Source organism: Aspergillus aculeatus, assembly GCF_001890905.1.
Source record: "Aspergillus aculeatus ATCC 16872 unplaced genomic scaffold ASPACscaffold_1, whole genome shotgun sequence".
Taxonomy (NCBI): domain Eukaryota; kingdom Fungi; phylum Ascomycota; class Eurotiomycetes; order Eurotiales; family Aspergillaceae; genus Aspergillus; species Aspergillus aculeatus.
In genome coordinates this window covers 2,890,005-2,917,702 of record NW_017962976.1, presented here as the reverse complement: position 1 = coordinate 2,917,702, position 27,698 = coordinate 2,890,005, and the positions used below count along the sequence as shown (strand labels likewise).

The 27,698-nt window shown below is 52.0% G+C and overlaps 8 protein-coding genes across 8 annotated transcripts; 6 read left to right on the top strand and 2 right to left on the bottom strand.

Annotated features, from left to right (window-relative positions):
- Window positions 1-1,579: 1,579 nt before the first annotated feature.
- Window positions 1,580-6,196, top strand: ASPACDRAFT_20752 (LipA and NB-ARC domain protein; the record flags this gene model as incomplete). The annotated part of the gene is made up of 4 exons (XM_020198971.1): window positions 1,580-1,888; window positions 1,993-2,626; window positions 2,714-2,851; window positions 3,087-6,196. 4 exons carry the CDS (start codon window positions 1,580-1,582, stop codon window positions 6,194-6,196), a joined length of 4,191 nt encoding a protein of 1,396 aa, XP_020061482.1.
- A 968-nt stretch (window positions 6,197-7,164) lies between these two features.
- Window positions 7,165-7,907, top strand: ASPACDRAFT_74664 (uncharacterized protein). Its single transcript, XM_020204267.1, has 2 exons — window positions 7,165-7,469; window positions 7,546-7,907. Exons 1-2 carry the CDS (start codon window positions 7,262-7,264, stop codon window positions 7,773-7,775), a joined length of 438 nt encoding a protein of 145 aa, XP_020061481.1. The 5' UTR covers window positions 7,165-7,261; the 3' UTR covers window positions 7,776-7,907.
- Window positions 7,908-8,421: 514 nt separating this feature from the next.
- ASPACDRAFT_110378 (uncharacterized protein) lies at window positions 8,422-10,242 on the top strand. Its single transcript, XM_020195472.1, has 2 exons — window positions 8,422-8,991; window positions 9,079-10,242. The coding sequence occupies exons 1-2, from the start codon at window positions 8,498-8,500 to the stop codon at window positions 10,064-10,066; spliced, it is 1,482 nt and encodes a 493-aa protein (XP_020061480.1). The 5' UTR covers window positions 8,422-8,497; the 3' UTR covers window positions 10,067-10,242.
- A 389-nt stretch (window positions 10,243-10,631) lies between these two features.
- Window positions 10,632-13,669, bottom strand: ASPACDRAFT_110377 (uncharacterized protein). The gene has a single exon (XM_020195471.1). It carries the CDS (start codon window positions 13,493-13,495, stop codon window positions 10,844-10,846), a length of 2,652 nt encoding a protein of 883 aa, XP_020061479.1. The 5' UTR covers window positions 13,496-13,669; the 3' UTR covers window positions 10,632-10,843.
- A 494-nt stretch (window positions 13,670-14,163) lies between these two features.
- ASPACDRAFT_38709 (uncharacterized protein) lies at window positions 14,164-15,345 on the top strand (the record flags this gene model as incomplete). Its single annotated transcript, XM_020200493.1, has 1 exon — window positions 14,164-15,345. One exon carries the CDS (start codon window positions 14,164-14,166, stop codon window positions 15,343-15,345), a length of 1,182 nt encoding a protein of 393 aa, XP_020061478.1.
- A 244-nt stretch (window positions 15,346-15,589) lies between these two features.
- atg11 (autophagy protein ATG11) lies at window positions 15,590-20,332 on the bottom strand. Its single transcript, XM_020204266.1, has 3 exons — window positions 20,203-20,332; window positions 19,925-20,036; window positions 15,590-19,849 (listed from the first exon to the last, which is right to left on the bottom strand). Exons 1-3 carry the CDS (start codon window positions 20,268-20,270, stop codon window positions 16,079-16,081), a joined length of 3,951 nt encoding a protein of 1,316 aa, XP_020061477.1. The 5' UTR covers window positions 20,271-20,332; the 3' UTR covers window positions 15,590-16,078.
- A 416-nt stretch (window positions 20,333-20,748) lies between these two features.
- ASPACDRAFT_38707 (centromere protein H) lies at window positions 20,749-21,654 on the top strand (the record flags this gene model as incomplete). The annotated part of the gene is made up of 3 exons (XM_020200492.1): window positions 20,749-20,926; window positions 21,023-21,194; window positions 21,285-21,654. 3 exons carry the CDS (start codon window positions 20,749-20,751, stop codon window positions 21,652-21,654), a joined length of 720 nt encoding a protein of 239 aa, XP_020061476.1.
- A 3,895-nt stretch (window positions 21,655-25,549) lies between these two features.
- nhp6 (high-mobility group nucleosome-binding protein) lies at window positions 25,550-26,019 on the top strand (the record flags this gene model as incomplete). Its single annotated transcript, XM_020200491.1, has 4 exons — window positions 25,550-25,610; window positions 25,662-25,757; window positions 25,811-25,932; window positions 25,987-26,019. 4 exons carry the CDS (start codon window positions 25,550-25,552, stop codon window positions 26,017-26,019), a joined length of 312 nt encoding a protein of 103 aa, XP_020061475.1.
- Between the last annotated feature and the right edge of the window lie 1,679 nt (window positions 26,020-27,698).

Below are 27,698 nucleotides of genomic sequence, written 5' to 3'. Positions count from 1 at the left end.
TATGTGATAACTGATAGTTTGGGTAAATGATTACCCTTTTTAAAAGTAAGTCATAGCTAGGGCAAGCCAGACTTAAACATTGTGTAATCAACAAAATTAGCAAACTCATTAGATTATGGTCATTTTCGACTCTACATATGATGAATGACCCGTTAGTAGATTGATCTCAATGTAGTAGACCTACAAACTGTCCCATTCTTAACCCTCCACATACTCTCTCGCTGCTGTGTGTAGAGGGGACTGCCTCGCGGTCAATAATCATACGTGGCCTTGCACTAATCAAAGACCTTCTGGTCGGAGAAATAAGTACTCGTAAAAAAGGGTCTTTGAGTTAGTGCTTACGGCTGGCAGCTGGGCTTACAGGGCGCCAGAACATCCTTCCGGAAGTTAACTGCGCACGCAGAACTGCCCCTTGTTTTGAATACGAATGAATGCGAAGGGTTTCCGACTGATCGGTGAATACGCTACATCCTGAGATTGCGATACGGTGGGAAGGAGACAGCCAGGTGTTGTGTTTGACTGGTCTTCAATAGTGCTTGATATGTAGTCAAGCATTTCAAATGATGCTTGGGTGAAGTGGGGGTGGGTGGCAGTTGGTGGCTACTGCAGAGTACGCTGTAAGTCACTGCCTGTCCAAGGCTACTAACTACTACGACTTTGAGTCAACCACCAAGAAAATCTGCCTGGAAAACAAGACCACTACAAATCATCCACAGCAATCAGCAAGCAACTTAACCTTCCCGATCGGACGGATGCCAAAACCTTGAAAGAGTTCCCGTGGTTTTCCTCAGGGGGAGTGACCAGTGGGAGGTCATGCTGCCTGCCTCGCTGACTGCAGATCCGTGACACGAGCCTCGGGGCTGAGTCTTGCAGCTTTACTTGCGAAGAGTCCGACAAGGCTGAACAGTCACCATTACCTACAAAGTGATTTCCTGCCTGCCTTAGTACTAGTATAGTACTAGTACTAGTTTTGACCCTGTTTTATCATACATGGAATGACCTATCATCACTTCTCTCTCAAGGATCGTGGTCTCTTTCCGTAGGGAGTCCCCGTTTCACCCATCCATCGTTCTGTACTGTAACTACTACTTATAACATATCAACAACTATTGAAGACCAGTCAAGCGCCGTGTGTATTGAGTTGACCTGTTTAAGATTGTCTCAACCTCAGCAAGATTAGCACAGCAAGATTAGGAAGTTTGATTGCCCTGGAGACTTGTAGGGGTCTTGTTCTGCAGTAGGCACCATCTGCCACCCCGGGGGCCGGGCAAGTCATCCGCCTTTCTTTCTCATGCTCCTTCCTCCCCAACGCATAAATAACTTATTGTTCCCCACACACACACACACACACACACACTCTCTCTCTCTCTCTCTCTCTCTCTCTCTCTCTCTCTTCTTCTTCTTCTCTTCTTCTTCTTCTTCTTCTTCGTCCTCCACTACCATATACGCTCGCTCAAATACTGAACCTTCGTATCAGGCATCCTACCTTCGCTTTCTTCCCCCTACAGGCAATCGAGATATCGTCAAACGTCCAAGGAATCTTGACGTTTCGACTGTCTCACCCTAAACACCCTAACCCATGGCCGCCCTTCCCGCTCGGGTGAAGGAGATCGGTCTCAGCGAGGTTCACCGTTCTGAGGAACCGCCCCTCGTTGATATTGTCTTCGTGCACGGCCTCAACGGCCATGCTTACAACACCTGGGCTTCCAAGAACAATGGCATCTTTTGGCCCGCCGATCTCCTTCCTGAAGTCCTCGGTCCTAGTCGCGTTCGCATCCTAACGTACGGATACAACGCCAACGTCACGGCTTTCACCGACGGCGCCTCGAAAGACCGTCTTCATAATCATGCAGAAACGTTGGCCTCGGGCTTGGCCGCGAACCGAAATGTGAGTGATATCACCCCTTCTCATTCCCTCCTTCGTCTGACTCGCACGGAAGTCGTCACGAAAGTCGTATCTTGTCCCAAGGTATACATATTGACCTCGTTCAGCTGCGGAATTGTTCGGAAAGACCGATAATTTTCGTTTGCCACTCGCTGGGCGGCCTGGTCGTCAAGCGCACCCTGATATACTGCCGGAGCGTGAACAACGAGAAGATCCAGCATCTCAGATCCGTATACGTTTCCACGTACGGCATCCTGTTTCTCGGAACACCCCACAATGGGTCCGACGTCGCAAAGTGGGGCGCGCTTTTGCAGAACATCTGTAGTGCTGTAATGCCGAAGAAGTTCATGGAATCTTCGCCTCACTTGGTTAAGGCCCTTAAGACAAACAACGAGACTCTTCAGAACATCAACAGCCTCTTCGCTGATATCACTAGCCGCTTCCACATCTACTTCTTTCATGAAACCTTGTCCAGTGACGTCAAGGGCACTCGCGAGCTGATCGTCGACGAGAGCTCTGCAGCGCCTTACATGGAAGGTGTCGAACGGATGGGAATCGAAGCTGATCATAGCCATATGTGCAAGTTTGACGATGAGGGCTCTCCTGGATATGAAGCTGTGGCAGAGGCTCTCTTGCGATATTCGCGTGACGCCCCAGCGACCATACATGAACGCTGGATCGAAGAGGGAAAAGCGCGCCGGCTCATGAAAGAGACCATAGCCCGGGAGATGTTTGGAAATGGTATGTGATCTCAGTCAATTGCCTTCGCGTAATTCTTTCACTTCGTTCTTACCCAAGCGGCCGCCAAGAGCTGACGATGTACGATAGTTGACGCGGAGCAACTGGGAAGAAGCGCCCCGGACCTTCGCACAATTGGTAGGCCACACATGCTTCCTGGTCCCCATTCTCCAATCACCTGGAATCAGTACGAGGTCGAAGAGCCCCCGGAACCTTCTTTCCCTTATAGTAAGCATTTCTAGGCGGTGCATCGTGCTGAAGGAATTCGTGGAGGGGCGGTAATTGTCTTCTTCGTCGTCTCAATACTTTCGTCTGTTTCTCTGCTCCATGTATCCTAGTTGCTTCATTTTTGCCATGGACACATTGTCAGTCGATAATGCTGACTATGTCTCAGGTAACTCTGAATTAATGGTACTCCCTTCTGAGAGAAGACGCTCGGTTGTATCAGAAATGGCGATGGCAGAGAGCACCGAACTTGCTATGTCACGATCCCTACGGGCAGATCCGCTGTTTGTGGTCCCACCCGGGTTCCATCCAAATGCAACATTTGTAGGCATGAAGAAAGAGCTTGAAGTGTTGCATGCGCGTTTGTTCAAAGCCAAGAAGAGAGCGGAGCGTCTAATGGCTGTCTTGATTTGTGGAGGACCCGGGACTGGCAAGTCACACCTTGCACGACAATACGTGTGCACCCATCGAGATATCTACCCAGCGGGGATTTTCTGGGTCGATGCTAAGTCACTGGAATCAACCTACAAGTGTTTCTGGGATATGGCTCAAGCGGCTGCACTGACGGATGGGCAGGATTTCCGGTACCCCGACACCAACCCATCTCGCAAGTATGTAGACTCGGTGAGGACATGGCTGCAAAACCGGGAAGGGTGGCTCATTGTGTTCGACGGAATCAGCTTTGCGCACGAGCATGATATCAACAACTTCAAGCAGTTCCTCCCGTTCAATAAGAACTGCAGTATTATCTACACCTCAGTGGATAAAACCTTGAAGAGGAAACAACGTTTGTACGAGCCATATTGCCTTCAGGTGAAGCCACTCGAGCCGGAGAACGCATGCAAGCTGCTTTTTGAAGACCTCGGTATCAGAAAACCAACTGCAGGTCAGATCAGGAAAGCCACAGAACTGGTAACTCACTATGAGTGCCTGCCACTCGCTATACATGCAATTGGCCACAGGCTTAGCGCCACGTCAAAGCCAATTGAGCGATATCACATCAATTCACATTTGACAGACGAAAAGCTGGCAGAACCGTTTCTAAGCATCATGCACGACCTAATGTGTCTGGGGCACTGGACGGCACTCAACCTGATTAACATGCTTTCGTTCTTTAGTCACCATATCCCGGTTGGTCTCTTGACCTTGGGTCTCTCAGCACGTATAAAGCAGAGGGCTGGAGTCATCACCCAGAGCAGAAGCGGAGAAACGGGGGATCTTGACACGACGATCGGAATCTTGATCCGGTATGGCCTCATTGAACGAGTATCTGACTCGTACCCGCTGCACCCCAAAGCTCTGTCGCCCCAGGCAGAGAGAGACAATGTGCTGGAACAAAAGTCTGTGGTACCGGACCTCTCTGAGTCGCAAACAGAAAGCAGTCAGGAAGCCTTCTTTTCTTCAGTTTTGCAGAATGCAGGAACGATTGACGTCTTGAAGATCCATAGTGTCGTTCAGGGGTTCTGCCGTGATGAGTTGAAGATGATGGATGAAGAAGAGCGGAGGAAAGCCGCCGCCACAAACCCAAACGCTCCGGAGACTGGATTGTATGATTCATGGCTTGTCGTGGTATGCGACGTACTCAGCACCTCGTACACGAAAGTCCAAACAAGAAACGAAACTGACGGCTACGGACTTGTCAAAGATTACCGCGAGTTCGAGACTCATGTGTCGAAGGTGCTCGAGCACTTCCCCAGACGATCTGCCCGGGAGGCAGCTGCGGTCCGTCAGGCGCGGGAAGACATGAAGATATTGAAGAGGAGTATTTCCAGGGAGATAGATCGGATTTCACCAAGGTCTGGTTCGATCTATAACCAACGCTCGGTCTTTGATCGATCAAGTAGCTCGTCTTCATCGGTGCCTGAGTCCGCCGCTGAGGAATTGCCTGGTTGGCTTGAACCAGCATCGCCCCAGGTGGAGTCTCCGCAGGAGGCCGCTCCGCGCCCGCAAAAATTCAATCTGAAGCCTTTCCTCCCACACATATTTCGTCATTCCAGCCAGGATCAGGCGGGCAGCGCTCCTCCAATCTCGCAAACGGGTGAAGCAAGCGAGAGGCCTGAGTCCAATTCATCCGAAGTGGTATCTAGTACGAATACGTCGGATGACCGAGGCTGGCATCTTGTCAAGAAATCTTCGAAGCCCCCAAAGCCTGCTGCTAACAAGCCTAAACGGCCTAGTTTACCGCATCGCATTCGTGGCTCTCAGCCTGCGGCCCCTGTTCTCAAGGTCTTCCCCGTAGAGGGCATATCGGGCAAGCCTGGAGACCAAGACCGTAGCAGCTCTCGGACCTCGGCGTCGGAGGCGTTGACGGCGGTCACAAAAATCGCGCGCCCCCAGATGAACGGCAGGCAATTTGCAAGTGCTCCAGGCGATTTCACGAAGAGCTTGTCGAAGGAAAATGATTCGCCCAGCTACGCCACGATTGCAGCCAGACAGGCGCAACATATCACTGAAAAGCCACGGTCATCCTCGATTCCTAGTAGAAGCCGGCCAAGGTTGCAGGGTCTGCAGGATAAATCCTCTGAAGAATCACTTTTCAATCGTTCGAGCAACGTTATGTCTTCGAAGCTTCCAATGACCTGTTCGGCATATAGTGAGCCTGATCCGGCGTATTTAAGCCATCAGCTAAATGCTCTAGAACTCGGGGCAACGGCCAGTCGATACAGAGCGCCCATGGGCACGTCTTTCAGTGGTGTAGGGTCTCCAACGGGCGATATGTCAGCAAGCACACCTTCTATGACATATCTCGCGCCGGGCCTGCCATATGAGGGCAACATCGATATATCAGCAGCACGTCGACTGAGCACCACACCATCGACATCAACAGGCCCAGTTTCCCATCCGTCTGCGATCATGCCCGGAACATCGCCACCATTTTCAGATGTGCACGCTGGATACATGTCCGAGCCGGCCCCCGAGCCGATGTCTCGTGATATATCCGCGAAGTCACAACAGTCCTGGGCCACCGACCCAGTTCCTTATCCCCATCGATGGGCCCCGGTTAACATCATTCCACCGATCCCGAAGTTGGCACCACCGCCAAGGCCAAGTAATTTTCAGGCAGAGCTTTCGTACGCAGCGGCAGCGGCACATCTCCGGACTTTGGAGCCTCTAGAGGGTCCCGTCCCCTTCGAGCCTGTATGGCCGCATATGAATGTTGACAGCAGACCACAGTTTGGTGGGCCAGTTCAGTATGCAGCAGCAGCAGGGCAACTCTTGCCTGGGTACCCTGCAACTTACCACCCAAACCTCTCCGGACCTCTACTCTCACACGAGATCACCATACCGATGGCGGAGCCGCGCGGCGGGCGAGCCCGGAGTGGGAGTTCTCCTCCACGACAAGAATAACCCATAAACGAAAACAAGATTGAATAAGCAACAACGAAAAGTACTCTCAGGTTATTTGGCGTCAGGTTTGTCGGAGTTATATTGCGTGAAAACAGCATAGCAGGGGGGGGGAGTGGAGGGATCGGTGTTGACATGTATCAACCCCGCATGTGGACGGAGTCACGCGTCTGTGGATATTTGGCTTGTTGATTCATTTTCATCATTTTCCGGGCAGAGATGACCAGTTTTGTTTGAGAATGTATCATCAATAGAGCGATGCCACATTGAGCAAATAATAAGATGCAGATAACGTGATGCAAATACACACGATTTCACAGTTTCATCGGCTTCAGAGATGATTTGGATGAGGGGAAGGAAGGATGAAAGAAGGCGCAAAGGGAGAAAGGTGCGGGGAAACGGGAACATCTCAGCTACACCGCCTTCTGGATCCGAAATGCAGGAGGCAGAAAGTAAGAGTACTTTGTGCACATAAATTACTTTATGTACAGTGCTGAGACGTACAATACCAGCTCTGTAGCCAGTGAGGAAGCATGTACTGACTATGACTATCTTGAGCATGCAATTTATCAGGCTACATCAGAGATAGAGCCAAGCTCTAGCACTTAGGGCTAATCTAAGTAGACTTTCTTCATAAGTTGTTCTCTAACAAAATAATCGGACGTACTCATACTTAAAGCAAAAGCAAATTCTGCCGGGACCAGACCGGGCGGTGGGATTTGCGGGGGACCCACTGCGGAAATGGGCTAAGCCCAAAACGAGAGGGAGTACGAGAGGTGGCGGGCGGGCATCGACGTAAGAGCGACATAAGAGAAGAGAAGCCGAGCCAAGCTGCCCAGTGATGCTGCCAACCATCCATCCCGATGACGTCGTTCAACTGCCATGCCTCAAGTTTATAAGACTCTGGTCGCCAGCATGCCTCCAGTTCACTGACAACTACTCCGAACATTCACATCTGATCATCAGCCTCAAAAAACACCCTCAATTGGTACAATTACTACCATCACTACCACGACTACTACTACTCTATACATACATCTCAACATACACCTCATACAATATTCCACCATGTCTTTCATCGCTCGCATCGCCCCTGTCGCTCGCACCGCCTCCGCGGCTCTCAAGCCCACTGCCCCTTCCATCTCCATCGGCGCCACTCGCGCTCTCTCCTCCAGCGCCTGCCTGAACAAGGGTCCCGTTGAATCCGCCAAGGACACTCTCAAGGCCGCCGACCGCACTGTTTCCGATGCTGCGGTGAAGGGTATTGAGGTCGGAGGTACGTTATTTCAATCCTTTTCCTTTCTTCTCCCTATCCGAAGGGATTATGCTAACCCGATTGCACCCGCCAACAGAGACCGCCGCCGAGAAGCTTAAGGGTACCGTGGGCGCTGCCTCGGGCCAGGCTCAGGCCAAGACCGGCGAACTGCAGGGTGATGCGGCCGAGTTGGCCGGCAAGGGCAAGGGTAAGGCCGAGGAGGCTTTGGGTCAGGCCAAAGGTGCTGCTGGCCAGGCTAAGGGAAAGACGGACGAGCTCCTGGGTGAAGCCAAGGGCAAGGCTAAGGAAACTGCTGGTCGGTTCTAGATGAGCATCATCTTTTGATTTTATTGCGCGTGGTTTTTTTACTTGTTCCTTGACAACCACCTTCACTGGATGATGTGATGAAGATACGCTAACTATCATGGGCCTTGTGATTGTATTATTATTATTCTAATGAAACAAAGGAAAGATTTCTTCATAATTTTTGTGACTTTGATAGAGTATGATAGGTTAAGTGATTGAGGGTGGTTAGTGGCTCGGCGATGATGTAAGGCCGCATGGCTTTATCGCCTATCGCCAGAAGGATCGGATCCAACATTCTAAATAAGGAGTTTCCGGGGTCTCGCAGAACTGTAATTCCTGTGCCATGTGAGCCGGTTTTGAGTATACGTTTTACAACATATAGGTTATAACAATTACGCAATCAGAAGGCTTTCAAGTCGTCGGTTCTGATGACGCCAACAAAATATTTACTTGTATCTGGTTCAGGGGCCAGATGTGTTGTGCATAAACCGTGATCCATGATTTGTTATCCAACTGCCCCTCCGATCATGAACCGAGGCATGGTTTTTTGCCTCTGTTCCCCTTATCGCCCCTTCCCCACTCGGCTGTTGTTGCTTCCTGCTACATACCTCTCTTTTCTTTTCTTCTACTTTTTTTTTCTCTCCTTCTCGATGTTTCCCTGTTGTGGCGGTTTCCCCTCCTTATCCTGTCCTCTTCACCTTCCAATCATTGCTACATCGTCTTTCCTAGTCTGAAACAACACAATGAGGAATTTCGATAACCCTCTCAGTGTGCTCAAGGCCATCCTTGTGCGCATCCCCCTCGTACTCAAAGTCATCTTCCTCCATGCCATTCGCCTCTCCCCAGTCAAGGACAAGCAGGATCTACGCACCGAACTGACCGTCGCCATCATCCGCTCGCTCCTCAGCTTCAGCGCCTCCATTTCTGAGCAGCAGAAGGCTAGCATGCGCGACCCGGGCATCAAGGGTCCCATGTGGGTGTCCAAGGTGACGTTTCCGCAGCCGGAGATCGACGTCCAGGATGCAGTCGTGAAAGCCATTGAGGCTCTCAGAACGGGCGATGAGACCTACGATTTGCCTGGAGTGGCACCGGTCGAGGCAGAATGGACGGGCTATCGCAGTGGCGTAAACAAGAACGCCCCGCAGCCCGACATCTCTGAGGAGGCCAAGTATGAGGAGTTGAAGAAGGAATCGAAGGAAGACATGGTCATTCTCTACTTCCATGGGGGGATTTACTTGTGAGTTCTCCCTGTCTTTTTTTCCTCTCCATGACCACTGAAGGATCAATCGTATCATTTTGCACGAAACTCACCGCTCAATTCCAGCCTTATGGATCCCTGCACGCACCGTCCCACCGTTGCGCAACTCTCCAAACGCACTGGGGCCCCCGTCCTCTCCGTGCGCTACCGTCTCGCCCCCCAGCACCCCTTCCCTGCCGCCCTGACCGACGCCCTCGTCGCCTACCTCTCCCTCATCTCCCCACCCCCGGGCTCCCTCCATGACCCCATCCCTGCCAACAAGATCATCCTGGCCGGCGACTCCGCGGGGGGCAATCTCTCCCTCGTCCTCACTCAACTCCTGCTGACTCTCCGCCGCGTTCAACCCACCATCCGCTTCCACGGCCGCGACATCCCTATCGCCCTCCCCGCAGGCGTCGCCACCTCCTCCCCCTGGTGTGACATGACCCGGTCGATGCCCTCGGTGGCCCATAATGCGATCTATGACTACCTGGATGCGCCGACATCTACGCCCGCCACAGACCCGTTCTTCCGGCCCCTGGTAGTCCCCGCCGACGACATCTGGCCCGTGAAGCCTCCGCGCGTGGACCTGTACGTACACGCCTCCTCCCTCCTGCACCCGCTCGTCTCTCCGATCGCCGGCGACGCGGAGCTCTGGGCCGATGCCCCGCCTGTGCTTCTCTCCATCGGCGAGGAAGGCCTCACGGACGAGGCGCTCGTGCTTGCCCGCAAGATACACCGCGCCGGCGCCCCCATCCTCGTTGAGCAGTTCGAGGGCATGCCGCACTGTTTCGGCGTGGTGATGCTGGATGCGCCCTCGGGTCGGCGGTTCTACGATGGCATGGCGCGGTTCTGTCGCGATGCGGTGTTCCACGAGGGGAAGGCAGTGAAGGCGAAGAGCGGCGAGGTTACATTCATCGGGTATAAGTTGCTCTCCGAGAAGGCGATCCCTGTGGAGAAGGCAGTCACGCTCTCGGACGAGGAGGTCGAGGAGCGGTTGCGCGTGAATGCGCAGTGGCGGTTGGACGGCGAGAGGGAGTTGCAGAGGGAGTGGGCGGACAAGGCCAAGTTGTGATTTTTCCTTTCCCGCCCGGACACACCATCCATACACACAACAACCTTGATTCCCCCCCTTACCTCTTTCTCCATTCTCCATACCCCCCACCCCTCTAAGGTGTTCTTATCAATTCTGCCCAATTGATCTCGTGGATGATGTGACAGTTAAGGATTGACCTCTTCCGCTTGGCGTGCTACTTGATTTGTTAATGTTGTTCATGGTTCAATACCCTGTTAGAATATTTGCGCTTATCATAATGAACACGATTGAATGTATTCCGCTCAGATGAAATAGTTGCTCTATGCACGAAGGATCTTAGTGTGTACGTACTACCAGGCACTAGTATCTAGTCTCCGACTAATTTAGTACGTACTACCAGAAAGGGGAAAGTAGACACGGGTTCGCGCAGATCCACGATAACCTTAGATAAGAGCCCGTGGATATTGTAGTCTACTGCACCGGCATGGCATGCGCCTCCCTCGGGATTCAATCCTACACATACTCATGTAAATAAAAAGCGGCCGCCGGATTAAACCCTGACCAGCTCAACTATGCTACAAAGCGACACGGAGAAGAGAGTTCAGGCCGAAATGATTCTCAAGTATGTAGTAGCGATCTTCAAGAAAAATAAAGGCTAATAAACTGGTAGAGCTTCCTTCCTCCCTTCCAATACTAAATCATGAGTCATATTCCGGCCCCCAAAACACCATGTACTGGGAAGTAATGTGTCGAATAATGGATGTCCTAAAGAAGCTATATGACCTAGGGGTGACCTGCGACCTGCTTGGAAATAAACTAAATAATCTCGTCATCATCCATAGACCCGTCGTCGTCCCAGGAACCAGATCCAGCATGGCCTCCTCCATGACTCTGGCTGGGGTTGCGCCCACCCCCATTCAAGTCTAATTCCGGAACGGCTTCGGGAACCACCGGTCGCTCGTCGTCCCTTCCGGACCACAACTTCGACGGCGAGAAGAAGCCGCCACCACCACGGCTTGCTGCTGCTGTGGATTGGGCGAGACTTACAACGCGGGTTCCGTGGATGCGGATCTCGCCCGACAGGTTCAGCGGCCGGGGGGGCTCCGCAACGAAACCGTCCCAGAGGCCGAGGGAGAGGGCGACGAATCGGACTGTGGCAATAAGAATGGCCCAGACCGGTGCGAGTATAGACGAGAGATTCAGCCAGCGCCAAAGCATTGTCGGAATCACATAGGGGAATTGAGGTGCATCAGGCCGGAGACAGTTGCCCTCGCAGACGTTCGCGATGATGGGGTGGCAGTAGTAGTCGCACATGGTGGTTTCGGAGTATAACCAGGCCAAGAATATGAGGAGGCACCATCCGAGGCCGGTGGGACGGACGCGTCGGGAGATGGGATCGCGTTTCCAGAGCCGAGGAAAGGAGATGATGGTGTAAACCCGACCTTCAGTCTCCGCCTGGCACTTCGCGCAGATGGTTGCTCGTGAAGATTGTGAACCCTTGGATGAGGGTGCGGTCAAAACGCTGGCGTCGCGCGAGGCTTGTTCCTCAAGGCTCTTCAATCCCGATTTCACCTTTTGTATGTTCTCCGCCAGCGACTTCAGCTTCTCGTTCAGGCGATCTAGATCCACGGTCTCGTTATCTCCGGAGCCTGCAAGCTCAAGTTTCCTCAAAATAGCCTTCTCGTACGCAGCATCCTCCTCTTCCGCAGTAGCATTTTCACTCGGCTTTCCCTCAAGAAGTCCTTGAAGGGACTCGATCGTATCGTCACCCACGTCGAGTATCTCCTTGTGAGCTTTAAAGTCCTGCAATACCGTCTCAAGTGCGCTCTTAGGCAGGTCTGGCTTGACCAACGGTTTTTTGTTCTTCGGCTTGGCCTTCTGACTTGCCTCCGGTTGCTCTCCTTGTTTGTTTCCCTTCTTCGGTTCTTCTTTTTGGCCTTCTTTACTTACCTTTCCGATACCTTTTTCTGTCTTGTCTTCCTTTGGTTTGTTCTCTACCATAGGTTCTTTCTTGACAAAAGCAGGCTCTTGTCGCTTTTGTTCTCTGTCTTCATTGTCTGTCTTAATTAGAGCCTCCGACTCAGATGGCTCTGACACCTCGCTAATTCTGGATTCTCGAGGCAGGAAAGATGACGCGTATCGGTGATTCTGCGGTGGCGACGGCACGATGTCCCGCGACAGTTCTTCGGGAAAATTGTCAACTCGCTCAGTCATCGGAGTATCAATCCAAGCACCAGTAACGACTGGCGTCTTGTCGTAGATCCGTGGCCTTTGTTGAACTTTCTGAGCTTCCGGGGTTTTGAACTCATCGGTATTTCGTTGCCCGGGGCTCTCAGTCCGTGACAGTTTCCGGAGTAGATCCTGTGAGTCCCTCTTGGTTGGGCTTCGTTTGGTGAAGGTCGAGCTCGGATATAGAGTGATCGGTGTGTTGGGGATCCGTTCGCCCTCGGTCACTTTCTCGGCTCTCTGTTCCGAAGACAACTTGTTCTGCGCGTCAGACAGAGGGACCCTGTCGTATCGTCCCGTAGAGCGTTCTTCGACTATGGTCCCTCGTTCCAAATTACTTTGTGTGCCCCGATCCGCCCCCACCCTCGAAGGTGAGGGGTCTTTCGACCTGTTCGCCGTGGAACCCAACGGAAGGTTGTCGCGTCGCGTCATAGTTCTCAGCCAGTCACTTCGATACTTCGCCTTGGATCCCCAGCCCGGAGGTGGATGGAGCGGGGGCCTGGGCTCGTTATCATCGGCTTCCACATCCATTGCCCCTCCCTGAAATTCTCCCTCTTCGTCGCGTCGCTGAAGGTTTTCCGAAGTCAAGGCAGCTCGAGTCCCTGCATTGCTGAGAACAGGTGACCGACTGGATGTAGCCCTTTTCAAGCGCCGCTCGTCCTCGACACGGTCCACCTGTTTCCGGCGGGAAGATTCGTCCGGTACGTCGTTCAAGAAGTCCGGGCTATAGGAGGTGAACCAGTCATTTCTCTTCCTCGCCGACGCCGACGACGACCCGCGACTACGGTTGCCGCGGAGGCTAGCCAGCTGAAAGTCTGCATCCAATGGGTCCTCGTCAATGAGGCTACCCGCATCGTCAATTTGGCGGTACGTTTCCGCGAGCTCGTTCGGAGGGTTCGATACCGGAGATGACAGGAGGAAGGGATCTCGATTTCGTCCATACGAGCCGTACCCAGCGGATGCGTCGACAGCTGCAGCTTCTCGGTCCGGCATACTGTCAAGACGTGAGGCGTACGCGAACGCACCTCGTAAGGAATTGGTTTGGCTGAAGTTCCGGCGACGACGGGGCGAGTTGGATTCGTAGGGAGGGCTGAGGTCCAGAGACGCGTCGAAATGGTCTGCAAGATGAGCCTGGCGAGCTCTTCCAAAGGGGGAGGGATGCTCGTCGGTGGGTTGATTGTGGCGGTTGCTGCGACGCGACAGCGAGGGCCGGTCGCTCCTGCGTTCGGGGGTGGAAGGCATCGTGACAAAACAGACAAAACACAATCAAGCAGATGCCCTCGGGGGCGGGCAGTGGAATTTCGGACAGTGCGCTCCGATCCGACTAACACACGACGTGAAGCGGACGGAATGCTGCAGTGAATGAATGTATGGAGCGAATGCAATTAATTGATTGGCAACTCGACGAGACTCGCGCCCAGGAGTTCGTTGCGGTCGCGCCCCCGATCGGGCTTAGTGGGCTATGGGCGTCATCTCCGTTTCTCCCCTCCTCCTCCTCCTCCTACTCCTCCTCCTCCTCTCCCCGTCTCCCCGATTCAGTCATTTGATCATTCATAAATCACTAATCTCCCTAACAAGCCAGTCAATTTAGCTACGTCGGTTCACGGCTACTGATCAGGTACGGATGAGCCCATCACACTCCATGATCTTCCCCCCTCCTCCCTCGAGACAAGTGACTCCGAGAGCGTTTGAACTAACCACATGTGACCCGGTCAGGCGAATCGACATGCTCTGTTGTTAGCTTCCTACTTTTATCCTTTGCGCCTCCTCCCCCCACGCTATCAGCCACTTGGAAAACTATAAAACAAGACCGGGAAATCCGCATGCGCCGGGCTCAAGAGTCCTAAACTCCCCTCCGAAGCCTCGTATCCCTCCACCTCCAGCAAAAGCACGAGCATTCCAAAAACAACATGGCCAAATCCGCCCGACGAGGCCCCAAGGCCAAGGGCTCTACGACAACATCCTCCTCCTCGGGGTCCGGCACATCGACACCAGCCTCTCAATCCGCGGCGATGCCTCTGCCTCCGTTCACCAAAGCCCCGTCCACCCTCCTGCCCCTCCTCTCCCCGCTCTCTCCGCGCGAGATCTACCTCATCCACATCGACACCACGCCGATCAGCCAGAAGAAGCAGGCCTTCGTCGTGCCCGTGCTTATGAACCTCGCCATCGTCGGCCTGCTCGCCTATCGGGTCTACTCCGTGCGCCACATCTACCCGGCGATGTTCGCCTCGCTGGTCGGCCTGACCACTGCCCTCTCCGTCGACACCGCCACCCTCAGCTGGGGCGATCTCTCCGGCCTCCTGCTGGGCCGGTTCTTCACCGTCCTGCTCGACTACTTCCTCGTCACCGTGCTCCTGCCCTGGCCGATCCGGTTCGTCTTCGGCCCCGTCCAGTGGCGCCGCCGCGTCGGGTTCCGCGACCGGGAGATTATCGTCCGCCGGAGCCAGTCCGGGCTGACCCAGGACCTGAAGCGCGACCGCTGGATCCGCGAGGACGAGGAGACGCGCGACCGGATCGTCACGGCCGTGACGCCGGAGAAGGTCCGGAAGACGGGCTACCTGCTCGTGGACAAGGACTGGGATCTGGACTATGAGGCGATGATTGTGGCGCATGAGATGGTCGACGGAGGTCATGGCTCCCCGGACAACAAAGAACAGGCCGTCAAGCTGGAAGAGTTCCGGACGGCGGTGGTGGTGAACACGGACGCTCACGGGTGGTTGGTCTGGCGGGTCGATGTTGAGAATCAGAGCTCCGTTCCGGATGCAGATTCTTCTGCCTCGTCGTCGTCGTCGAAGAAGGATCAGAAAGGCAAAGGGAAGCAAGAGACCAGCGATGACGCGGTCCGATCTGCCCAGCGCGATCAGATCATCGAGTTCCAGCAGAAGTTGACCGCCATGGGCAAGGAGGACCTGTTCTACCGGTGGGTCGAGCTGATTCAGTACGAGAGCACTCAACCCGGTGGGTTCACGCCCGAAAGGCAGGTGTCGGCCATGAAGCAGGTCAAGCAGCTTTTCGAGGAGAATGATGTGGATTTCGACAAGTTTTGGGAGGACGTGGGTGGGATGGAGGAGTTCACGGAACAGCTAGATTAGTTATCCTACCCCATTTTTGTCCTTTTCTCGTGCGCTTGGGGCTTTACCATAATTATTCGTTCTTGTTGTATTATAGACTGGGTTTTTCGAATGTTGCAGGAGAGAAAACATCTTTGTTTACGGAAAGGCTCGAGGCATCGGGAGCATCGGTGGTGCATGGCGAGGCGTGGCAATCGGGCTTACAGGGCATTTCTCGCTCCCAATCTATTTCATTTAAATCAAACATGTTTGTGCAAATGTTTTTAAATCAAAGTCCATAGCAACGTGCCTGTGTCTAGTTTGCGCCGGCTAATTAAGACAGATAAAGCAAAGAATCGAAAGCAAGCAAGATATCAAACATGTGAGCCATTTCCATTTCATAGGGTATCATATCAGGCCTGGATCTGCCATCCCATGCGTATGTTCCATGTTTCCGAAATCACCACCCTCCAATGACTCAGCCTGCTGTTTCTGAGCTGGGACTTTTAGGCTGCATCAGCTCACTGGCGACCATGGCTCTCTACACGGTAGTTGACAGACCACAACTTCTCCCAGGGACGATAACGTGAGGTTCGCCGACTAGCCGGCGTATGAATGGACGAGACGTCGACATCCTCCAGCCGCACCGACGAAGAGGAACTTCTAGCGCCAGGGATGAACGGCGGCTGTGGACGGAATGAAGTATCGGGGATCTGGCCCGCACCCTGTTGCATCTCGTCAGCTCCCAACCAACCAACCCACCGCAGACAATTTACTATCTCCTGCTCTGCGGATCCTGGAGTGGGTTGCGGCGAACCTCGTCGGCATTAGACGGTGCCTCCCGTGGTCGTGAGCTAGTAGCCACAGCAGCAGGTGCATCATCCTCAGCCTGCCGGGCCAGATCTACGGTGGATTCATTGCCGCGCTGTGACGGTGTAGAGGGTGCCTTTTTCGAATTGGAGCTGTTCCGCCGACTATCAAGACTTTTGGATAGAGTCTTGGCGACATCCCCGCCGGCGGAGGTGCGCTTCAGCCGAATGCTGCCCTTGGCGTCGACGTGCGCTGGAGCAACGGTGCTCTTCCCGAGGCCTGGCGTCGCGGGAGCTCCAGGCTTCTCCTCTGTAGCATCGAGAAGGTACCAACGAAGACCATCTGAGAGTTCGAAAGGATTCTCATCATCGAAGGAAGTGCCGTCGCTGACTTCGGTAATAGACCTTCGGTCAGGATTGGCGCCATTCAGCGATTTGGAGAGATCCACAACTCGTTCTTCAATCTTGGTGATGCGAGCGAGCAGCCAGTCTCGAGTCTGAAGTTTGTGCACGTCTTGCTCACGCAGGAAATAGTGCGGTGCGCCGACATTGAACGCCGCCCAAGACCGAATTGCTTGGTTCCTCGTCGGCAGGAATAGAGCGAGATCGCCTTCCTTGAAAGACCTATACGCAATCTTGTCGTGAGCTTCACTTTGCACCCGGTGATATTTGTCACGATACCCGCGAGCCTCCTTCTGCCACTTCCGGGCGAGGGTCTCAATGTCCTTGACGCGCTTAACGATGGCCTCGCCAAAAATGTCCACATCAAATTGGTACAAGCACTCTATGAAAGCCATAAACCTATCGGTCTCTTCCTCTTTGGTTTCGGCGTGCATCCAAGTTAGGAGACTCGCGTCTGGCTTCACAGAGACCACTCCGGACTGGCTAAGACTTTCTCCCGTGACAGACATGATATTGACTTTGGAAGATCTTTGCACAACAATGTTTCCGTCTTGCCGGATAATAGTAAACCCAAGTTGCTCGAGCATGCGTTCCAGCTTCTCAACCTGCTCGAAAAGCTGCTTAGAAAGCTGCTGGGATCTAAGCCCGCATGTTTCTGACCGTACCGTAGCCCGTTGCTCGGCTTCTGATATCGCCTCCACCTTCTTTCTCCAGGTCGTGACCTCTTCTTCCGATTGGCGAGCTAGGATCTCGACCTCGGCCAATCGTTGAGAGAGATTGGTGAGCTTTCGTTCTTCCTGCGTGACTCGCTCTCGGAGAGCATCAGAGCCATTTTCACCGGCGGCAAACTGGGTTTGAAGTGCAATGAGTTTTGATCGCTCGTCTTCCAGCTCAGAATTGACGATCTCTAGCTTGGATCTTTCATGTGCCAGCTCTTCACGAACGTGAAACAAATCCGCTTCCCGTGCGTCTGCACGCTTTCGCAACTCTTCGGTGTCCACCTCCATCTGGTTCAGGCGCTCTTCAAGCTCTTTGTACTCTGCTGCGGCCTGCAGAGCATTCTCTTCTGCATTCTTTGCATGGATAGAGAGCCCTTCAGAAAGCACCTCGATTGCCTTGGTAATGTCCATGGATTTGGCTGGGACAGAGCCGCCGGGAGATAGATTCATAAAAGCAGCTTGTAGAGAGCTAAGGTTTTCTTTTTCCAGCTTCTCATTTTCTGCAATTATGTTCTGTAACTCAGTTAGACGGAGACCAAGATCATTGGCCACGTCCTTATCAGATTCTATCTGCTTTAGTAGTTCAGTGGCTTTGCGCGATTCCTCTTCGGCGCGAGCGTGAGCCTCTTGCAACTCGGCTTCAAGCAGGTGAATACGCTCATCAGTGTCCTGTTTTTCGTGCTCGCGACTATCCAGATGCCTATCCAGCTCTTCTTCGACCTCCTCGGTACGTATCTTCAGCCGTTTTAGTTCGCCTTCGAGGTATCTTCGCTCCTCGTCAAATTCACGCTGTCGGGCTTCAAGATTGCCAATTAGATCTTTCTTCGTCGACTGCTCTTCTTGAATTTTATCAGTGTTCGATTGACGTTCCGCATGCGCTTCCTTCTGCAGCCGCTGTACCGTGTCCCGTTCTGCTGCCAACTCCGCTTCCAGATGCACTATACGTTGAACGAGCGCTTTTTCCTCGGGTGATTGGTTGGAAGACATCCGTCGCGAGGACACAGATGACCGCCTCGACAACGTATCAGGGTGAGGTGACGCAGGCGAGTTGGGAAAGTCTAGGGAGAAGTTTCCGCTAGAAGGTCGACTCATGTGACTCTGGCGATGCAGGAGGTCTTCCAACTTCCTGATGCGACTCTCGGAGCCTTTCAGCCTCTCCTCAAGTTTTCCCTTTTCGTCTCTCAGGCTCCGAACCATGTCATCGCTACGCAGCAAGAGGGAGCTTCGACTGAGATCAAAGAGACTACCTTGTTTAAAGGCCTTGGATCTGCGGCGCTGTAATCGGGTAGGGGCATCCAACTCTTTGTAAAGCTGGCTAAGTTCCTGTACCAATTGAGCCATGCCAGTCTTCGATTTCAGCTCCTCGATGTATGACTCAATCTCTTTTCTGCTGACAACTGGCCATTCGTACTCCTGACCTCGAAGGTTGACTTCAATACCAGGCGTCGAGGTGTCCGAAGTCGATAAAAACTCCCCCATATTCTTCATCCACTTCTTCCGTCGCCGCTGCTCCTCCTCGCGAAAGACTGACATCTCTTCCGCTAGGGTCAATGAATCATTTTTCATCTTGTCGCTGAACTCGCGACGCCGCGCCGCCTCAATCAATACTGAGCCGTAGATCATGGGCATGTGGAACACGGAGTAAATAATGTCAAATGCGTCGCTTCGAAAATTGAGGTTGTTGATCTGAGTCTGCACATCAGCCAGCCGGGACTCGATCGACGAGATGAGCCGCATATGACTAGAAGCCGCTTTGATAGCGGCGTTATTCCGATGGACAGCTTCTTCCAGGCCAGCCTGGAGTTCGCTACCGATGTCCAGCAGCGAGGGGAGTAGATCTTTCGTGTGACTGAGCGCGAGTCTAGATATATTCGCCAGCGCCTTTTGATTATTGGATAGAGCCAGGACATGTTCGTAGTCGGATTGGATCTTCTTAGAGATAGTTTCAACTTCCTGCAGCAGACCATCCACACCACCAACACCGGCAGGGAGAGCATCATCCACAAGACGTTGTGTATCTGCTGCGATTGTACCAACGTTTTTCTCAATATTGCTAACTTCCTGTGCAAAACGCGACGACTCCTCCGGGGCTTCCGAGCCAGCTCTCTGCACTTCTTCCACATCCACATAGTTGCGTAGAGTTCCCATCAACTGATCTTCACGCTTTGTGGGCGTCGACGGACGTCCTAGAAAGTTGAAATCCTTCCGAGCCGGAATGGTTTCCAACGATGCAAAGGCCTTCCTCCAACCATCCAACGCGGCATGTTGATCCTTCAACAACCCGTTCGCCCATGTCTGTGCTTCCTGGAAGCGATGCTCCAAGGTCCCCACGTGAGTCTTAAGGTTTTCGAGAGCTACGCCAGCTGCTCGGTTGATGATGTCTGTGCGCTCATTGTGTTCATGAATCTGTTTATCCACGGATGCGCAGCGCTCCGTGAGACTCAGGGCCCAGTCCTTCCTGGCACTATATAGAGACTTCCATGCTTGTAGATCGTTCTGGTTCGTCAAGGTATCGGGAGGGTTCTCGGGAGTCAGTGGCTGTGGTGGAGGCAGTTCCGGAAGCTCGAAAGTGGTTGGCTCGCTGACATAGCGTCTATCATACACAAAGATCTCGGTCTATCGATCAAGAAAATCAACTCAAGTACATGTAGTATTCATTTTCCATTGTGGCTGCTGAAACTGTATGCGTACCTCCGTGGCAAGTGTTTGGGCCTTGACATTCTTTCCCCGGGCAGTCATCAAGATCTGCCTTTGGGAGGGAATCGATGTGTTGCGAGTGATCCATGTTCGCAGTGCATCCGGGCTGAATAATGAGTTCGATAGCGTCAGCTCACTGTCATATTATCGGAGCCACCCAAAGGCGTAAGGGACTGGAAGTCCGAAGGGTGACAGTCGAGCATCCAAAAGGCGGTGATGGTTGGAGATGAGGAAGGAAGCCTGGGTAGAAGGCAGCAGTGACGATAACTTACGAGGCCAAAGACACCGGATCAGCGAGAAAATGCTCACCAGTGTGAGCTATGTAGATGTGCAAAGACATCACCTCCTCACCAGGTGAGCAGCGGAGAGAGAAGTTTGGTCGAGAACGTATTCGAGGGGGGAAGTTCAAGGGAAGGAATGCGGGAAGGAAGAAGATAAGGGAAAGAGGAGATGGAGAAGACGAGGAAGGAGACAGAAGGAGCAGTAAATGAATTGTCAGTCCGTCTGACCGTTGTCGGTAGTCAAGCAAAGCAGCCAGACATACATAATAACAAGGTATAACGGAGCTAACCAAATAATCTCAGAAGCTCACTTGGTGTGCATGAGTAGTTCTACACATTTGACAAGGTGCCCCGGGACCGCCCACCGCACGGCCGGGAACTCCACCGCCCTTAAACCCAGCAGCATCTGGACGCTCGTCGATCTCCAACTAGACTTTCCACATCCCCAATTCGAAGGGTGAGCGAGACGAACGCTGGGAAAGAGAACAAGAAGTTTGGAACAAGTATACTACTGTAAATCCCACGAGGTCTTATTCCATGACTTCTGCGAACCTTCGTTCCCTCCCTCACCTGGGCCCAGGTGAACTGGCCCTGTTAAATCTTGCGACCGATGATCCACGCGATACGGTATTGTTGTCGGACAAGGAGGCTTTGATCCTGCAGCTCTATCACCAGATCCAGGAACAGCAACTAGAAAAGGCACTACTAGAGCAAGGTATGTATGCACGCATGAATTGTCCCTTTCTCTCCTTCCTTTCTTATATTCTTTTCTTAGTATAAGTGCTATTCATGCCTATTGATGTTTCAACAGACACGGAATTGCTCTCGGGTGACAATGCGGAAGAGGAACTAGCCAAAGCAGAACGTGAGCTGCTGGAGGCGAGAGCCACCTACACAGTCAGGAGGAAGGCTGTGGGAACCGTTCTTATGACTGATCCTGCCCTAAAAGCTGTTCATCTGAAGGCCACCACTCCAGCTGAAAGGTATTTTTGTCCCTTCGATATGGTCTTCTATGCTTCACCAGCCCTGCACTTCATGCGTTGACGTTCCCTGACTCCGCTAATATACGATAGGGCCCTTCATCGGCTGATCAACCGTCGCGATGTGCTGTCCACAGTACATGAGAATTTGAATGCCATGCATACGGCGTCGCTCCAGAAGCTTACTGGGTTGGAGGTAAAGAATCTACAGCTCCACCAGAAGAATCAAGAACTGGTCCGCGAGCTACTATCCCTCACAGAGGATGATGAATCCTGGAGGGAGGATCTTGATGACCCGGAGCTCAAATCACAGCTAGAGCAATTGGAGGCAGATCACCGCAGAAGCAAAGCGAGATGGGAGGTCATGAAAAGCATCGCCAGCGCTATAGTTGTTGGGAGCGAAGTGAACTGGGCCGAAGACGAAACGCTCACCGCCCTGGTTCTAGATGAGTCTGACGATTAATGTACTGTAACTACGAAGAAGAGTAGAGTGGTTTTTCTAGCGTTTACTCGGGTCAGGCGTTATGGGTGGAAAGGATTATACCCTTGATGAATGGTGGATCGACAATCGAACAGTGCCAGATGACGGATTATTTGGGGTTCCATGGCTCGCATTGGACTTGATGATCGATCAAAATGATACTTGAGTACATGATGACTGAGCAATTGGAGTCCGCTCCGCACGATAGCAATCGATCAATAAGAAACGGCAGGAAGGTCTTAGAGAAGTCTGACGAAGTTGCAATGCTCGACCTAATTATTGGGGCTGAGAAAAAAGGCGCGAAGACCGAACTGAGTGGTGTGACCCACGTGACATCATGGCCCACCGGCCGAAGGCAAAGAAGCTACTAAGCCTTCGTCATACGGTGGGTGGGCTAGCTAGCCAATGCTTTGTGGTGGCAGCAGCAGCAGCAACTTGATGCTTGAATATGGATGGGTAAGTAAACGGTGACCCCAAGCCGATAAAGTGAGGGAGCCCTTGCAGCAGACAAGAAACAAAGGACAAAAGGGAACTGACAGCTGGGTTGGCGGTAAGTTAGCAGTCACAGCTGCAGGTAAAGCAAAACGCCGCCAAAAACTGGCCAGCCTAAGTCTTGCATGTGAGCTGAGGAGATTTGCTTAGAGGAGGGGGGGTGGAGGAAAGACAGAGAAAGATCTGAGCAAACCAGAAGAGAGCCCGGCGTTTCCACCTAGAACGGTAGAACCAAGCAACGGAGTCAATGACCCCTCACTATGGATTGAGAATTACTGAGAGGGCAGGGCGCAGCTGCCCCGATTACAATACATACTTTAGGTATTGTTAGACGTCGTTGGGAAGGTTGTACATAGTACGCGGATCCAGTATTTTGCCGATACTGTAAGTTTTCAATGGGTGTTGTTTGCAGTGCGGAATGCGGTGGCATTTGCACCGGTACTGTACAGGACGTCGCTGGAAGGTCTTCCTCTCTCTTATGCAACCCTCAAGATAGATCACTGCAACCCGCTGATATTGTTTTTTTTGGGTAGCGACAACAACCGCCAATATTACCACAGGCTTTTAGTGAACAAGCTTGAGGATTTTTGCCATATGACCGAGAAAGTCGTACAATTGGGGACCTTAACCCATTATGAGGAAGAGAAAGAGGAGTCCGTATCTTCTACTGTACGCTCGGGCTCCGCCTATTCCAAGCTTGCTGGTGCGAGAAAGGAGATTCTCTAACTATACAGGAATTTCTTACAGGACTTCACCAATCTCAGTAGGATGTAGCTGACCTGACTGGGTAGTAGCAGTAGCAGCAGCAGCAGCACTGGTCTTGAAAACCGGGCACAGAGCAATAGATGATCGCCAAGTATGAGTGGTTTGTGACTGGTACAATAGCCAACTGAAGGGAAGTTGGCACTAATACTTGAAATAGGAGGTTCCAATCAATAATACTTACATAGTAGGCGTACTTGTTTAGTAACTCCGTCTCCCTGGAATTGGCAGAATAATTTTTATGATTAATTTAGTTAACAATAGTGCTCCTGTTATCACCTCTACATCACAGTTGCAGTACTCATTCCGCCGTTCATTGGAAGAAGCGGCCTACCCTCGAACAGGAGCACTTCTTAGTGCCACTAGACTCTGTTTCCACCTCCAGCACAGCAATGGGTCAGCCATCGTCCTCGTCTCAGTCAGAGGCATATCCAGCGGCCTATAGAAAGTGAATTGTGCAAGGAGCGCTGTAGGGTATCCACATCATACGACTTCTATATAGCGCTTGGTCCATGTAGAGTAGATACATCGAGCATCAGAATGCCTTTGGGGCAGTGTTTCTTCGGGGTGAATAGCACAATAATAATAATAATAATAATAATACTACTACTACTACTACTACTACTACTACTACTACTACTACTACTACTACTACTACTACTACTACTACTACTACTACTACTACTACTACTACTAGTAGTAGTAGTAGTGATATCCAGGGCTGGCACCAGTTGAGTTGACAAAGTCTTGACTACTCTCGATAACTTAGCGCCAGTGGATTGAACGCGGGAGAAGGGTGAGAGCTGCGCGCAAAGAGCATCCTCGTCTAATACTCTGCAGGGCTAGATCTTACTTACCCTGAGGGAAGCAGGCACAGGATTTATGGCAGGATAACGCGGAGAATTATCGACGCGGATGTGATCTCTTGGTTGAGATCGCGCCAGCTCGGCCGTGGTTCCTTCCACCGAGGTACAGTACAAAAGACAGCCCAGGTCATTTCTTTGTGCAGTGGTCAGTCACAAACAGATCGAAATGGTCCAATAATGCAGCTGCCTATGTATATGTGAACTTCTTTTTCAAAGAGATGGAAGCCCGAAATGTGTTCAAAATTACTAGCTATTCAGAGACTCGCCTTCGCAGATCCTCCCCAGAATAGATGTACCGACGAAGGAACTTCCTTCAATGGCGCGGCATTTGAGGGCAGTCGCGGTGTGAAGTACGACTGAGCGCTGCCAGATTAGTAGCAGTTGTTCCCTGAGCGCCTGCCCCGGATGTACGATACTCACTGTACTGCCCCGGTAGCTTCCAGTTTGCAGTATGGTAACTTGTCCGTTACTATTGGAGTGGTAACTATCGGATACACCATGGAGCAACCTCTCTTTCCATCGTGTTACGGCTATGTATTTTACCCAAGGTCAATTACCCACCCATAGTGGCGCACAATGGGGTATGAGTAGTGTACGGTATTAACTCATACTGGGGGTAACGGTGGAGCTGCATCAGGTGCAATGCTCAGCACCCACCTTTTTTTCTTCAGTCGGCAACTGAAGCATGGATTGGACCATGGGAGTGGGAGTCATTTAGATTTGCTGAGAGGAGCACTGCAACCCTGAAGGATAAACCACTCAAGTTGCCCAGACAAAGCGTGAAAGGTCAGCCAGAATGTCGCAGCGGAGAATCGCAGGAGGGGAGGAGAAGAAAATGACAAGACATGACGGGTATGGAACCATACGGACCATTCTCCAGTAACCAACCAGCCAGTCGCAGCCGGCAGAGAGCGGTTGTTTCCCTTGCTGTGCTGCCCACTTCCCCCCTTCCCAAGAGTGAGTGAGAGTGAGGTAGGAAGAGTAGGTAGGTAATGGCCCGCCCGCCTTCCCGTCTCCCTCTCTCTCTCTCTTTTCCTACTACTACTACTCTCCCCTCTCCCTCCCTCTCTCACACTCACTCCCTCACTCACCACTCACTCACTCACTCTACCTGCTCTCCTCCCATACAATTCTCTCTCCCCATACAAAAAAGTACTGCATATAACCGCATCGGTAGGTTCCATATCAACATTCCGCCTTTCGAGCACTGTTTCTTCAACACCAACACAAATTGAATTTCTTCCTCAATCCCGTTTTATTCCATCCTGATTGCTTTTTCAAATCATCATTTCCCTTGGTTTTCTCTCCGGAGTTGCGCGATCTCGCTGTCGCGCCCTCTGCAACAGCACTCTTATAGTTCCTAACAGCCCTGAGCTGCCCCAAAGCTCTTTTAATTCCCCCACAGTCTTTCCTTGCCAATTCTGTTTCCTTGTCGTTCGCCTTCTGCCTGACTTGGTTGTCAGGTAAGTCACAGTTCTGCGCGACTTGCCCTCATGGTGTCGTTTGGCTTGCGACCGCGATCGTTCTTGTTTGGGCGCGCGCAAACCACGGGTTGACGCAACACTTCCCTCCACCTTCTAGCTTACGCGCTCTACAATTCCCCTCCTTACTTGTCTGGTTCTCTCTTGCCGCCGTTCTGTTTGCATCAAGTCATCTGTCTGGCACCTCTCTGCTGCCCTTGCGAGCCTTTCATCCGCCAAACTCAACAATCCCCAACCTTCAAGCTAATCTTCACGTCTGCAGACTTCATTTTCAAAATGCCCAAAGAGAAGGCTACTCGCAAGACTAAGGGTCGTGGTGTTGAGCGTAAGAAGAAGGGTAAGCATCCACCTCTTCATCGATAATGCTATGACTGACTTGTTGCTCTAGACCCCAACGCTCCCAAGCGTGGTCTCTCCGCCTACATGTTCTTCGCCAATGACAACCGTGAGAAGGTTCGCGAGGAGAACCCTGGTATCTCCTTCGGTACGTACTGCTTACTATGTCCGCGATGGCACCTGTCGCTAACAGTCCTCTAGGTCAGGTTGGTAAGATGCTCGGAGAGCGGTGGAAGGCCCTGAGCGATACGGAGCGCCGCCCCTACGAGGATAAGGCTGCTGCCGACAAGAAGCGTTACGAAGACGAGAAGGCCAGCTACAACGTAAGTTGCCATGAACTCCGTATCCTCTGAAATATATTAACCGTGTTGGTGTAGGCTGCTGCCGAAGAGGATGAGGAGTCCTCTTAAAGCTCCCCAGTCCCCTAGGTCTTATTGCGTGGACCCAACGGCGTTTGTGTCTTTTCTCGTGTGACGTGTATTTGTGGCTTTCTATATTCTATTATCTATTCAACGGCTTCTGGTACGGATGACGGTGGTTGTTTCCTCTCCTGGCTTTTCTGTTCATGAAGGATATCAATGGGAAATGTTTACTGTACGGACTGGCGGCTTTCGGACACATTTGGCTTGAATAAGGGAGTCCCGGCGCTGAATCTCAGAGCTGGAAGGAAACCTGATTTGAGCGTCTATGATGAAATATCGAAATGAAGCTGCAGAAAGTGTGAGGCCAGCAAAGACTGCTGTATAATAGCTTAATCAACCGCATCCTCACCTAAGCGACTCTGGATCCCGTCCCCTTTTCTCTAATGTGTTTTTCGATCAGTCTAGTGATGAATGATTGATTTCCTGTGAGGTTATGTAAGGATATCAATCCAGATCTAGTACGTAGATTGCTTCCATGGGGGAGTGCTCTGCTATTTCTGGAAGGACTTTCCCTTGCAGGAGTTGGCCCAAGCTCCCGGCGGTGACGCGGGGCGACAGCTTGTTTACGTGTTCGACGCGTCCAGTTCTCCGATAAACCCGGGGGACTAGAGCCTTGAAGCCTTGGAGCCTGAATTATCTTCGTGCCTCAGGCCAGTGAAAGCAACGGCATGTGTCATGTGGACCTGATGTTGTGAACGAGTCATCTCGATCAAAAAGTGCTGGTTAACTTATGGCTCGGCGGTCAAGTCTTCATATACTTAGTGGATGCTTGGCTAGGAGTATATTTATGTATATCTGCCCAAAGCTACGGCATATCAAGTCAAGTATATATGCCTGACACGGGCGTTTGTCAGAGATAACTTCAATATAGTCCTATGCAGTACAGTACATACTTCGCTGACTACAACCACACTTGCCACCACTTGTTCTGCTTGGAAGTATATTGTCCATCTCTTCCTTAACTCATTTTAGCTGCTAATGTTATCTTCGAAACATAGTTAATAAAATTATCATTCTTGGTATTATTCATAACTACCACGCAAACAGTAGCTATTGACAGTCACGCCTGTCTGATGCGAATGACATCAGGCAATCATTCTGGACGTGCTCTCCAATATCGATCTACTTGACAGCACCGTTGAAAGTTCAGGATGCAGTGCAATGAAGCCGTCGGCCCCAAACTTTAACAACGATTAGATTTCCGAGTCTTCTTCCTCGAGGATCCCGTGACTGCCAGGGTTCTCGGAGTCCTCTCTCTCTTCTTCCCTAGTAAGGTTTCTGTTTCCCCTCATCTGCAAGTCAGACAGACAGACACTAATCACTACCGTGGTTAATTGAGTCGCTCCGGCGAATTTTCCTTGTTGACAAAGTACTCTGTACTATGTCAGTCATGGCCAATATGACATACAGACAGACTGAGCAGTATCCTCTGCACTGTTTGCTGCAAAGGGTATGAAGGCACTCCTTGTCATCTCTTGCATCGAAAACTCCCATCGCCTGTGCTCGTATCACCACAAACCCCCCACCAGGATAAAGTCACACCACGGCCTTCTCGTCGTCTTCCTCCTCGATTTTCCCCTCCACCATCGCTCCATCCCGCCATGCATTTCCACCGCCCGTTATTGGCTTTTGCGCGTCGCCGCCGCATGAACACGTCAATGGTCCCC